Here is a 13,908-nt window from a genome sequence, read left to right as displayed (position 1 = left end):
TGTCCCTGCGTAGGGGGAGCTGCCAGGGCTGTCCGCACAGCAGCTGATAAATCTCCGCCAGCCAGTACATTGCAGGCCAGTGCGGAGCTATCAGGATCAGTGTGTGGCGCTGTTCTCTCACTCTGGCCAGAGTTGGGGGTATCAGAGCCAGGGGTGGGAACGTGTACAGGAGGACCGGAGGCCAAACGTGCGTGAGCACGTCCACGCCTAACGGTGCATTTAAATCGTGCATTGAAAAGAACAGCTGACATTGAGCATTTTCTTTTGATGCAAACAGATCTACCGCGGCTCAGCCGTAACGCACCCACAGCTGACTCACAACCCTTGGATGTAGAGTCCAGTCTGCATACAGTGGTACACCTCTGGACAGCAGGTCTGCCCCGAGGTTCATCACACCCGGTACGTGCGTCGCTCTCAGAGAGAGGAGGCGACCGCAGCTCCACAAGATCAGTTTGCGTGCCAGCATGTGTAACTGGAGAGAGCGCAAACCCCCTTGGTGGTTTATATACAATATTGTGGTCGTATTGTCTGTCCTCACAAGGACATGGTGTTCTCTGAGAAAAGGCAGAAAGCGTTTCAGGGTGAGGAACATCGCTAAAAGCTCCAGGTAATTTATGTGCGACCGTTGGAGGGCTCTGCTCCAGAGACACCTTCGTAAATACCTCCCCAGCCCGTCAGACATGCGTCGGTGGTGACCACCTTCCGCGATAGGACAGCACCCATAGGCACGCCCCGTACTAGAAAAGTCGGGTGCAGCCAGTGGCGCAGTGCCATTACGCATTTCACAGTGACCAATGACCACCACTAAACCCCGCGCGCCATGACGCGCGGGGTTTAGTCTGAGGGCGGCTACCCAGCGCTGAAACTCCCTCATGTGTAAGCGTCCCAGTCGTACCACCAGGATGGCTGACGCCATGAGCCCCAGTAACCGCAGACATGATCTGAAGAGAACATATTTGCGCAGCCGGAAATGAGCGAGACAAGCTCTGAAAGCTTTCACTCTTTCCGCTGACAGGCGGGCTGTAAAGGGCACCGAGTTCAGGTGTAGACCCAGGAAGAGTACAGTCTGGGCTGGGGACAACATGCTCTTTTCTGTGTTATTATGAAACCCAGGTCGAGCAGGTGTTTTACGAGGATATTTGTCTGCGTAATAGCCTCCTGTTCCGACCGTGCGAGAAGCAGCCAGTCGTCCAGGTAGGTTGCCAGGCGAATACCCTGTTGTTTTAACGGGGCTATTGCGGCTTCCGTACAACACAAACACTCTTGGACTGAGAGACAGACCAAAGGGAAGTACTATGTACTCGTAACAGACACCCTGAAATGCGAACCTCAGATATTTCCTGTGTGGGTAATATACTGGGATGTGGAAATACGCATCTTTCAGATCGACTGATGTGAACCAGTCGTTTTGTCGCACGAGACGTAGCAGAGATGTGTGAGTGAGCATTCTGAATTTGTATCTTTTGAGATATTTGTTCAGAGCTCTCAAATCTAGTATTGGCCGAATTCCGTTCCCTCCTCGTTTGGGAACGAGGAAATACTTGGAATAAAAGCCGCTCTGACTCTGTTCGGTGGGTATTATAGATATAGCCTTCTTTTCTAGTAGCGAGAGAATCTCCCGCTCCAGAATATGGGCTGACTCTCCCCGGGCTTGTGAATACAGAATGCCCGAGAAGCGAGGGGGGGTGACAGCTAATTGGAACCTGTAGCCCCATGTTAATGTCTTAAAAACCCAAGCAGAAGATGTGAGTATCTTCCACCTTTCGCTCCTTAAAGCGAGCGGAGATGTCACGTCTCTTTCCCTCTGAGTCTCTATTTGTTGTGTTATGGGGCCCTCTAGCGTCTGAACAAGGCGGTACCCCAGGTTGATAACCCCAGCCGGCACTGCGCATGCGCGTGGCGGTGGTGCCTTCACAGACCCGTCTATTATCCGCCTTTTGAGAGAGGCCGTAGCTGCTCTCAAAAGAGGGACAGGTGACAGACTGTTTATTGTTTTTATTGTTTTTCTTTTCATTTTTTTGGACTGCGCCCTCGGCTTGAAGCCTGGATGCGACAGTGAAAAATGGTTTATTCGAAAACAACGGTATTTGTGACATGTGTTTTTGTGACTTAGGCAGATAGCAGAACTCGCTGTCTCTGGTATTAAGTCCGTTTCCCATCTGGCGCGAATTTGAGGATGGCGTTGCGGCATCACTCGAGGCGGCGGGAAGATGGGGGCCTGGTGGCACCCCGAAAACACATCTGGAGCTGGGGAACAGGGAACTTCCAGCTCTTTCACCGAGGAGAGGAGAGGAGGCAGTCAGGCCGCCCGCTTCTTCTTCCTCGACTGGTGACCGAAAATCTGAGTCGGCTATGCCTGAACGGCTGCTGCCGGAACCAGAGATTTTCTCGGCCAGCTCGTCCTCGTCTCCTGCCTGGGTTGGGGACTCGGGGCGGGCTGTGGCCTCTGCTGCCTCGGTACCTTGAACCGGGCAGGACGTGAGGCAACTTGGGCGAAGGACTGCCGCGAAACCGTCGCAGGTTGCGGCTGGACCCTTCGGGGGAGACAGAGGTGGAGGGCCTCGTCTTCCTTCTTTTTCGACTCACACCTCCGCTGCATCGAGACTAAAGCGGAGCCGAAAATACCCTCGGGAACGATAGGCATGTCAAGAACATCCTGGTTTTCCCGGTCTGGGAGGTTGGTCAGGTTGAGCCACCTGGCTCTCTCCTGTACCACCATTATGCCCATGACTTTGTCCGTGGCCTTGACTGCACAGCGCTGCACACGGAGGCAAATGTCCGTGATCGCTGCAATCTCGTCCCATACGGCCGGCCCAGGTTTGCTCGACAGGTCCTCGCAGAGCTCCGCCTGGTAGGCGGTCAGCAGTGAGGATACGTTGAGTGCCCTGGCGGACAACGCTGCCGCTTTATAGGCCCGTTCCGTCATCGCTGACTGGAATCGGTCTGCCTTCACCGGTAGCGTTGGGTTCCTGCTTGGTGTCGGAGCCAGCCTCGGTTGGAGGTGGGCTGCCACCAGCGGTTCCATGGGCGGTATAAGGAGCAGGCCGAGCCTCTCCATACCGTCACCGTCCAGGGAGGATGCACCCTGTATTGGGGCCTTATTACTGAAGGTGCGGTCTCTCCACGACACCTCGTCCAGCATCTCCGGGAAGACTGGAAGGAGCTGCCTCTTTGTCCTCGCCCCTCGTAGCGAGACCTGGAGGTCTCCTTGGCCATTTCAGGCCATGGGATGTCCAGCCTGGACGCGGCGTGTTGACACACGGCCTGCAGGTCCATGCTCAGACAGGGCGAAGCTGGTGCGCTACCGCCCGGGAGAGCAGCCATCGCTCCCGGCTTTGCAGCCTGAGCTGATGACACGAAGATATCATCTTCTTGCTCATCCGAGTCGGACAGGAGGAACTCAGAGGCATCCTATTCGTCCTCCATGTAGTCCAACTCCAGGACATCCTCTGCGGGCGAGACCATGGTGAGGTCCAGTTGGGAGCCCCAGCTTGACACAGCGCGGGGCTCCGCTCTCGCGGCTGTTGCCGCCACCGGGCCCCAGCCTGACACGGCGCGGGGCTCCGGTTCAGCGGCGGACGCCCCCATGTCTTGATTACCGGCCGGCGAAACAGCGGACATGAGGGGGTCCTGTCCCGACAAGCTAGCTTGGCGTGCTAGCCGTCGGCGGAGGCTGTTGATGGTGAAGCGGGCACAATGCCTCGCATGAGCCGGGGTTGTCGATAGCCTCCTGGGCGCAACCGCAGAGCCGAGCCTCCGAGTCCCTGACTCCTCTGGTGTGAGGGAGAGAAGCGTCCATCTTGTTCGCCGTGGTCACGGCGTGGAGTGGACCCGCTCGTAACAGGTACGTTGCCGAGAAAAAATTCTTTCCCCACCTGTTGTTAATCCGGAGAAAAATCAACGGTGTAGAATTTTATTCTCAAAGAATATTAACCGGTGTGTTAATACCTTTTTATCTTCTCCTCCTCTGGTGTGAGAGAGAAAAATAAAAAACGTCCTTGCTACCGTGGTGTCGGTAGTGAGGGAAGGCAAGCTAGCAACAGGTGTGTCACTAGCTTGAAAAATCAAAACCTTACCTTTATTTTCGAAGAAAGAAACGGCGAGGTAGATTGCAATACTAACTGGTGTGGTTAGTATTAACAGTCTTCTTGCGAAGCAGAAAAGTAGCCGGCGAGCGCCCGTCGACCGAAAGTTAGCTTTGGGTTTAGTCTGTGGACTGTTAAGCTAGCCCGGCTACTGATATGTCGAGATGTGCTCTGAAGCGAGAAGAGGTGTTTGAATGACGCTGCAACGTGGCGCAAGCTACTTATAGGGTGGGTGGATTCCCTGACGCTGACGTCAAGATCACCAGCCAATCAGGATTGGCTGGCGATGAGGCGCATCCTATAGTGAGACATCAAACGGAGTGTTATGAATGAGAACACACAATCACAACCACCTGAAGTTTGGTTTGATTGCTGTGTCAAAGTGGCATCAGGATTTGACCTCCCTCTGGCTTTCCTTTCCGTTCTTTACACAACATTTCTGTAACTCTTTGTGTAAAGAGAAGTGTGAATATGTCTTCCGGTAGCATGTGCTATTATCCTAGTTTCAAAACATGACTGGGTCTCCAGTACGGCTGTACTAAAAAGGTGTAAAACTACATGTTAGCATTGTCATTCTGAGCAAGTTAGCATGTTAGCCTCAAGTTGCTGCTGTGCCAGTACAGTCCCCCAGAGCCTCTTGAATGGCTGTCAATTCATTGTCTTGTTACTGTCTAAATTACTTAAAACAAAAATGACACACTTGACAGTTGACAGTTTATTAAGTACACGTAAATAAAAGTGATGCAGTCTCATACAACCACGAGCCTGTAGCCCCACCATTCACAAAGGTCATACTGTTCTGTTAAATCTATGAGAGATATTTAAATGGGAATCTAAGGCCTTTAATTTGAGCTGCTTTTGGATTGTCAACAGTGCTCAACTTTCCTTTCTGCGTATACTTTTTATATTCTTCTTATATTACTGTATAGTTGTTTCCATCTCACCTGCACATCGCTGCGCTCTGCCTCGATGCTGCTGCAGGGGGCGCTGTAAGTCCAACAGCAGGTGGGGGGTAGACTACCTTCGTTCTCCTCTTCAAACTTAGAGCCCACAAAGTCTGTGTAGTTGTTGAAACCGCAGCACTTCAGCTGAGAGGAAAAGCAAGAAAACACTTTTGTTTATATCCAATGTGCAATTTTGGACGAAAAACTTTTAGTTTAGTAAAGTTTAGTAAAAGCCTTGCTGCTGTGTGAGTTGAGGTTGTCAGTTCAGTTTGTTGTCTGAGTATTTCTATTCAGATGCCATATATTTTCCAGCCTTGGAATTTGTGTTGCATGTCATACCTCTCCGCCCCCACCTTTCTACAGTGTCCTCTATCCGAAATAAGGACAAAAATTTGCACAAAAAAGTTGAAGGTTGATCAGTAGTATTCACTGTGTTGCACTTACATGTTATGTGTGTTAAAGAAAGTAACCATGACACTGTTGGCACAGTAGCTTTGAGTTTTACAAATCACTGTTTTTAAACTCTTTGAGTGTTAACAAGTGAATGGAATTCACTTGTAAACATTAAATTAAACCAAAACTTCTGCTTCTCTTGATAGAAGTAAGAACATGTGTTTCCAGTCAAGGTTGGAACATTCAACACTTTTTCTTTGCATTCTCAAACCAGTGGCATTCCAAGTTTGTTTTTCATTAAGTGAGTTAAGGAGGGGATAAAAGCTGAGTTACCTTGACTAAGGCATGAGTGCAGGTGAGTTGAGGTAAAACTGATGGACAAACCCAGAGAGATGGCATGCACGCTCTAGAGTTCTGTTATGGCTTTTGTCTGATTTCCATTGAAAGATTGGTAGCATAACACTTTAGCCACAGGAAGTCTGTTTATTATTATTCAGCTGAGTGAAGGACAGTGTGAGAGGGAGAAACCATTGAATAGTCCATTGTTTACACTCAAAAGCTAGCATAACCCATTATCTACTATCCATGGGTTTGACTGTGATGCATCAGAAGGTTTATTTTCATTGAAAGGAAGGGACTTTAAAAAATGTGACAAAGTGACACCGCCTTGAGTTATGCACATCATAAAGCCTTAATACAATTCGGACAAATTACATGTATAAAAAAATGTAAACAGTGGTCATGAATGGGAAAATGTGCTACAGTATATAGACCAAAACAATTTGTTGTACCAGGCTGTAAATCTGTTTATGTATTATGCTAAGGTTTTCTGGGATTGACTTGTTTGACTGTTTTTGGCATAGATGTATAAAGGGAACTGGATACAGAGTACACCATTTGCTTAATAGCGCATGAAGCCAAAATGGTCTGACTCTCTTGAAAGCAAAAGTAACCCATCCACTCTCAAGATCACTCTCGGCACAGTCAAATCAATGGAGAAGGAAAATAACTCTGGGTTGGGCTTTAAGCGTATTTTACAACTTTTGAAACCTAATGATTTCAAAGAGGGCTATATAAGTGTTTTTACTGGGTAGGTCATTTACCGAAAAATTAAATATTGCGCTGAGTTACAGACAAAAAGTACTTTAGTGCATTTACGTATTTAGTGGTGTTACAGAGAAACTGTAGTTGTAGTACCACCTTTTGGCCACTATATGATTTTATTTGTTTTGGCACTTGGCTTCATTTTCTAGCACAAGCAGTTGGGTTTTCCTTTACATACATTTGCAGTTGTTGTGACTTAATGCAGAAACAGTACTTTGATTTCTGAACATGCAATTGGTGAAAACGAGATACTGTACCTCTGTCATGGTGGTGTTCCAGATCTTTGTGACCACAGGATCGCTGCCGTAGTCTTTCTGTAAAGCAGGGGTCACCCACGCTCTGATGATCCCCTCAGCCTGAGGGAAACATACTCAGGTTTAGAAGTTTGTTGGCAGAACCTTATCCTGAATCTGATTTTAGCTTTATCAAACACGAGTATTCCTGGTTTTAAAGAAATGTCCTCCAAAGATTTATTTTTTATTTTTGTGGAGTCTATTTTTGTTTAACATTAGAAAGACTGATTGTTATTATTACATTACAAGCTTATTGTGCTCATTTAATGTGGCTGTGACTTTGGAATAAATAGACGTCTTTAGCCTGAAATACAGAGTAGCAAGGTCAGGTGCAGACACTGGAAGATTACAAAGAGTTATTCATAATCAGGAAATCACTCCGGCCTTGAGTTTTGGGTGAGCTCCACTCCCACACATACCTAGGAAGCAGCCTTATGAAGATTCCACTTTTTCTGTAGAAACGTTAGCGAAAACAAATTACGTATGATGGTGCCAGAGTAGGGAGGGACTTCCACAGGCCAGCCGAATGCTGATTGGGAGGATCGTGTTGCCAAGAGACTCTATCTGAGTCTGTGCACCTACCAAAGAGAACCAAGTCCAAACAACGGTATCTCTTCATCTAGTCTTGACCAATCATAAATGTACGGGCAACGCCCTGTGTAATAAAATTGTATTGTCGCACGAGGTTCGAGGCTCTTTCCAGAAATAGTGGTTACAGATTACAGTTTTGCTGTCTGTAATTTCTATGACGTGACGGAGTCCTTGGTCAAGTGAATATATCTTTTGCTCTCTTATAATAAATAGTTAAACTTAGAAGTTGTCTGTCTTTCCTGGAATTTTGAACACAACATTTTCAAAAAACTATCCTTTCCTCACATTCCAGAAAAAATGTATTCCAAAATGTCCCAACTGTCCATAGTTGACAACATTATCTGTAACGTTCCTAACCTTTAAAGTCTGACAAAAGATTCCCATTTTTTAACAATTTCCCAACTTTCACTTAAACGTCCTGAATTTCCAGAACCGTTTAAAATGTAATATGTTTTATCGGTAGTGTCCGGTATGTAGATGAGAGGCCTTTAAATGCAAATAAGCTCCTGTGGGCGGATATAAAGCACCTCACTGCACTCCAGTTGAGTCCAACAGTGTCACACAAACGCACACTTAAGAATACACACCACACTACGGAAGCCCCTGAAAATAATATACTGCTGCTGATTTCACAGGGAGGAAAGGTAAATCTCTGGGAGTCACCTATTCATCAGAAATTAAATAAATCTTCTCTCACACAAAGCACTTGGGAAATAAACAGCCTCAGCATGGCACCTGGAAAAAAATGAAAATAAATCAAAAAATGGCCGAGCCATTATTCTCAATTCTTCGTCTGCTTTTTATGGTAGTAAACTGGGGAGCATTTACATATATATAGATGCTCCTGATGGCTTCGGTCAGGACACATTTTGTCCGCTTTTCCTGTTTAGCCAAAGTGCACAAAAAGGGAGGTTATGTTTGAGCAGGGCCGGCCCTTCCCACTGGCGAACTAGGCGGTCGCCTAGGGCGCCAGATCTGGAGGGGCGCTGCCGCGCTGCGCTGGGAGAAAAAAGAAATTAATAAAAAAAAATTATTTTTATTTTTATTCTGCCTAATTTTCTGCCCTTGATGTAATACATTTACAATAATTGAACAAAGTAAACACCCTTTGCACCCCGGGCCGGCGGCAACATTTTGCATTTGCCCTGTACGATGGGCGCTGTAACTGTAAGTGATGAAAGGGGGGGATGGTCGCTTATTATCAGGCACCCACAGGCCGTGGCTCACAGCCAAAGTGACGCGGCAGCTCCAGCTGAAAGTGTCGGAGATCGCAACGATCGCAACAGCAAGAGGCAAAACATTAGCATTATGAAAAGGTCCAAGCCTTCTGGGGCAACGGGAAGGAAACGGAAAAAAGAACAGGAGGAATCGAAAGTCAAAGACAGAGGTAAGTCGGCTTGTGTAAAAAAAAAAATTCAGTATGTACTGTACCGTTAGACATTTGATTTTAAGCTAGCTAGCTAGCTAAGGAGGTAGCCATGATACAGCTTTGATGCCATGCTAGCAGCGAGCCTCTGATACAGAATGATAGATACAAATGATTTTAAGTTTTTATTTATGTGTTATTATTCCTATATAATCTTTTTGTAAATAATATCCTACTTTTATATTGTGATAGCTGTAAATTGATCCTCCAATAGTGTTTAATTTGTCAGATAGTTTATTTTCACGGTCAACTTGTGTGTATATATATATATTTATTTTTCTGTTTATTTTCTATTATATTTTTTTTATTTTCTGCACTTTTTAATGTCTAATTATTGTGCAATGCTTTGTTTTATATGCTGATGTAACGAAATAATGTTAATGTTAGCCAGACGAAAGCTATCTGGATAACTGCTCCTTTGTATAAAGTGAGGCTGACCAACCAATATGGGCATGTGTTATTATTTAGTTGTTACTTATGTTTGCAAATGATCTCCTGGGGCAGCAGAACCTCACTTTTATATAGGCCAGTTGTGAACTTGCATACAGCTGAGGCAGATTGCAGCAGTTATTTTTGCCTGACTGTATATAAATGTTTTTGCTTGTAATGTGCTAATATCTACCCTATAAATGTCCAGCTGCACTTGAGAAATACCTCAAAAAGCCCCCAGTTGCTGGAGAAGGAACATCTGATCTCCCATGTACATCACACTCTGAAGAATGTAAGTTTTGCCAAACATTTATGGTCTCTGTGTAATCGTTCATACACTACTTTTTTGTCATTATTATTATTGTTATTATTATGATAAATAATGAAAACTGAAGCATGAATAACTTCTTTGCATGTTTGGATTGCCTGCCTGCAGGTGAAGGAATAACGAGCATAGTATGTGAGTCCACCATTGCAGCCCCCTCAGATCCTGCTGACTACCCAGGCCCATCTGAGTCCACCATTGCAGTCCCCTCAGATCCTGCTGACTGCCCAGGCCCATCTGCAGTCCCCTCAGATCCTGCTGACTGCCCAGGCCCATCTGAGTCCACCATTGCAGTCCCCTCAGATCCTGCTGACTGCCCAGGCCCACCTGAGTCCACCATTGCAGTCCCCTCAGATCCTGCTGACTGGCCAGCACTGAGTGATACAGTGAGGATGGAGTTAGTCAGACTTGGGCCATATCATTTAAAATCCGACTTCACTTTTCCTAAAAAGGAGGGAGGGAGAAGTTGCCATCATCACTACTTTTACAGAAGATTAGTGAATGGAGAGACAATCAAGAGGAGCTGGGTTGTGTATTCCAAGAAAAACAAAAGTATTTACTGCTTTTGCTGAAAGCTGTTCTCCCAAAAAGAGTACCAACTAATCAGCAGTGGACTAAATGACTGGAAAAATTGCACTGACAAACTAAAAACACATGAGAACAGCCCAGAACACTCTAGGCACATGACGTTGTGGAAGGAACTGGAGACTCGACTTGAAAAGGGCCTAACTATAGACAAGGTAGAAATGGCACTTATGGAGGCTGAAAAGAGGAAGTGGCGTGAAGTCCTGACCAGGTTGGTGGCAATAATTCAGTCGTTGGCAGAGCGAAATATTGCCTTTAGAGGGACGACAGAAACACTTAACCAGCCAAATAATGGCAACTTCCTGAAGGAGGTAGAGCTCATGGCGAAGTTCGACCCAGTCCTCAAACAGCATGTTGCTGAGGTCCAAAGAGGAACCACCAATATTTCCTATTTGGGAAAAAGAATTCAAAATGAACTGATAGATTGCATCAGTGGGAAGATTGGGGACCATATGGTCAAGGAAATCAAACAATCCAAATACTTTTCAATTATTTTGGATTGCACCCCAGATTTGAGCCATACAGAACAACTATCAGTCATTATTCGACTAGTTACAACCCAGGACACGCCCCAAATAAAAGAACATTTTATGGGGTTCCTTGAGGTAGAACAGTCCACTGGAGAAAGCCTTTCAACCCTGATTCTAAAGAGATTAGAACAGCTTGATATCCCTTTTGAAGACTGTAGAGGGCAGTCTTATGACAACGGTGCAAATATGAAAGGAAAGAGGAAAGGAGTCTAAGCCAGACTTGTTCAAATCAATCCAAGGGCTTTATTTGTGCCATGCGGAGCACATACATTGAACCTGGTGGTAGCTGATGCAGCAAAAAGCTCTGCAGAAGCCACTAGCTACTTTGGCTACCTGCAGAAGCTTTTCACACTCTTCTCTGCCTCCACTCAGAGATGGTCCATCCTAAAAAGCCATGTGAACATCACATTGAAATCATGGTCTGATACCAGATGGGAGAGTCGGATCAACAGCATAGAGGCTGTAAGGTATCAGGCTGCAGAAGTCAGAGATGCACTTCTAGAGGTGAGGGATAAAGCCACAGATGGAGTCGTAAAAATTGAGGCACAATCTTTGGCTGAAGAGGTTGGATCATACCGCTTTGCAATATGCACTGTGGTATGGTATGACATCCTGACCAACATCAAACATGTCAGCAAAATGTTGCAATCAGTGTCAATGCAGCTGGATATTGCTGTTGACCTCCTGAGAAAAACAGAAGTTTCTTTGGTCAGCTACAGAGGCAATGGATTTGCTTCTGCCCAAGCATCTGCCAAAGACATCTGTGGCCAAATGAATGTGGAAGCTGTTCTCAAGCAGAAGAGGCTGAGATCAACCAAGAGACAGTTCTCCTATGAGTCCCAGGAGGAGCAAGTGAGTGATGCACTAAAGAAACTCGAAGTTTCTTTTTTCAATATGGTGGTGGATGTTTCCATTGCATCACTGCAGGAGCGATTCAAGGCCTTAGGTGAAGTAGAGAAAAAGTTTGGGGTGCTACTCAACTTCCCTGACCTGCCAAAGGAAGATCTGACGAAGCAGTGTGAAACACTCAGCAACACCCTGAGCTGGGGTGGGCAGTCAGACCTGGATAAGAGGGAACTTGCACTGGAGATGCAGAATTTCCCAGCTTTGCCAAAAGCCAACCTGACTACCCTGGAACTTCTGACTTTCCTACAGGAGAAGAAAATGAACGAAGTGTATCCAAATATGTGGGTGGCCCTCAGGATCGCTGTCACTATTCCAGTGACAGTTGCTGCTGGGGAGAGGAGCTTCTCCAAATTGAAGCTCATTAAAACATACCTGAGGTCGTCAATGGCTCAAGAACGCCTCAATGGATTAGCTTTAATAAGCATCAATCGCAAGTTTTCGGGGCAAATATCATTTGACGACACAATAAATGAATTTGCAGCAAGGAAGTCCAGACGTGTCCGACTTTAAGGATGTGGACTAATTAAAGGACACAATAACATAGCAGAGACTTGTTGTTCTGATTGCCTGTTTCATTTGATTTATAGTGTGTGTAATGTTGTTCATTATCTTAATTTATTTGCAATAACCTCAGTTGTAAGAGCTCCGTTGGCTATATTTTTGTCCACGTTTGCACTTTCTTTTCTTGAAGTTTTAAGAGAAGCTACTTTTGTTTGATGAGTGATTTTCATTTAATAACTACAATAATAATAATAAGGATAAAATAAATAAAAAATATGTTACATTTATTTGTTATTGGCTGTGGGTTATTGGTTATGTTCACATACTTATTTGGTTATTAAAATGTAAACCGATCTTTTTCATATGGGTGTTTAGAGTTGTACCCCTAGATCTAGTCTCTAGTAATTCTGCTCAAAGTGCACCAGATTGAAGCATTTTACTTTAAAATGTTAAAACAAATCTTTCCGAAGGGGGCATACCCCCGGACCCCCCTAAAGGATGTGACATCCACCCCCCAATTAAAACATGTCCATACAATAATGAATACATTTGAAACCTTCTTTATGTATATTAACTATGTCAATAAGTTTCAGTTTTTGTAGTGTATTGGTCTTTTGTAGAGATTTTTCATTTATTCTTTATATATTCTATTGTGTATTGCTTGGAGGCGGGGGGGGCACCAAATCATAATCTCGCCTAGGGCACCAAAATGTCTAGGGCCGGCCCTGTGTTTGAGGCAGGAGGGGAGTCTTTGTTGTGGAAGAATTCCTCCACAAACGCACAGGTTAGCTCTCTTTCCCGCCTTCCCCCCATCCTCTGTCTGTTTTTTCCTTTTTGATTAATAATCCCGTCGCGTACAGTCACACAAAGGCCCATTTGATGAGGAGGGAGAGTGTGTGCTTTACTGTACGCACATGTGGCCATGTGCACCCGTGTGTCTATCAGGTTAGTGTGTCTGAAAATGCCTCTTCTGTGTGTGTGAGCCTGTGTACAGTGAAGGGGCCAGGCGTACGAGATGCCCGAGGGGATGCTGGGATACATGCCACAATTAAAAGTGCCCCCCAAGAAGCAGTGAGAGCAGCTGAGATCAGAGAGGGTTACCAGCCGGCTAATTCATCACTGTCACTCTGCCCCGCGCCTCCCCACATCCCGTTAAAAACACACACTCGCATGCTTACACACTGATATGGGCCCCTGCAAACACACACACATGGTGGACAGGCAGGACAAAGACTATAGCAACACACAGCCCAGTGAGGCAAAAGCGATAACACATCTATCAATACGGTCCAGTACACCACCTACACACGCATGATAAAAGTCTTCAGCTCCATGTGGTATTGATCTTTTGTTTACAGAGTGTTGCTTATTCTGAAATAATTATCGATATCTTTTACTGCAGTAACTGGTTGGCTGCTAATTGGTTATTGTTCTTAAGTGGAAAAGCAATAAATGAGAACTATATACCATTCAGTTGAGCAAGGCTTTGTTATGAGACATTGGTTACATTTCCCTCCATCTGTATGTATGCTTAAATGCAGTAGAACATTTGAAAAAAGATGCAAAAGGGGGCAAAAATAAATATTTTGAACACACATTGTAAAACCTTTATTTCTAACATCTACTGTCAACAAAGCCTCAGTTTGATTCCTTCATTTATTGTCTTTGAATTCTAGTCACAGAGCTAAGCATCACTACAGAGATCCGTGATGAAGTAGCAGTTTTTGCCTGAACTTATCATTATGAAGTAAATGTTGATTGCACAATGTAATGGCTTTACAATAATGATGCCTTTT

The 13,908-nt window shown here is 45.3% G+C and overlaps 1 protein-coding gene and 1 long non-coding RNA gene across 6 annotated transcripts in view; one reads left to right on the top strand and one right to left on the bottom strand.

Moving 5' to 3' along the window:
- Positions 1–13,908, bottom strand: part of tspan1 (tetraspanin 1) — a 112,275-nt gene that overhangs the window by 8,704 nt on the left and 89,663 nt on the right. For all 4 annotated transcript variants that reach the window (XM_079676192.1, XM_079676193.1, XM_079676194.1 and 1 more), the window contains 2 exons: positions 6,784–6,882; positions 5,030–5,173 (listed from right to left, as the gene is read on the bottom strand). In XM_079676192.1, coding sequence (XP_079532318.1) covers positions 5,030–5,173; positions 6,784–6,882 — 243 coding nt within the window. The remainder of the gene's footprint in view (positions 1–5,029; positions 5,174–6,783; positions 6,883–13,908) is intronic.
- On the top strand, positions 8,339–10,561 carry LOC307036176. Of its 2 annotated transcripts, XR_013807290.1 has the most exons (3): positions 8,343–8,797; positions 9,474–9,557; positions 9,702–10,561. It is a non-coding gene; the product is annotated as an uncharacterized lncRNA (long non-coding RNA). The 2 variants fall into 2 exon arrangements; XR_013807289.1 differs by having other exon boundaries at positions 8,339–8,797; positions 9,474–10,561.

This window comes from Notothenia rossii (genome assembly GCF_949606895.1).
Source record: "Notothenia rossii genome assembly, chromosome: 1".
Classification (NCBI taxonomy): Eukaryota; Metazoa; Chordata; class Actinopteri; order Perciformes; family Nototheniidae; genus Notothenia; species Notothenia rossii.
Note: the sequence above shows the minus strand (reverse complement) of the source record. Positions and strands in the feature narration are given on the sequence as shown.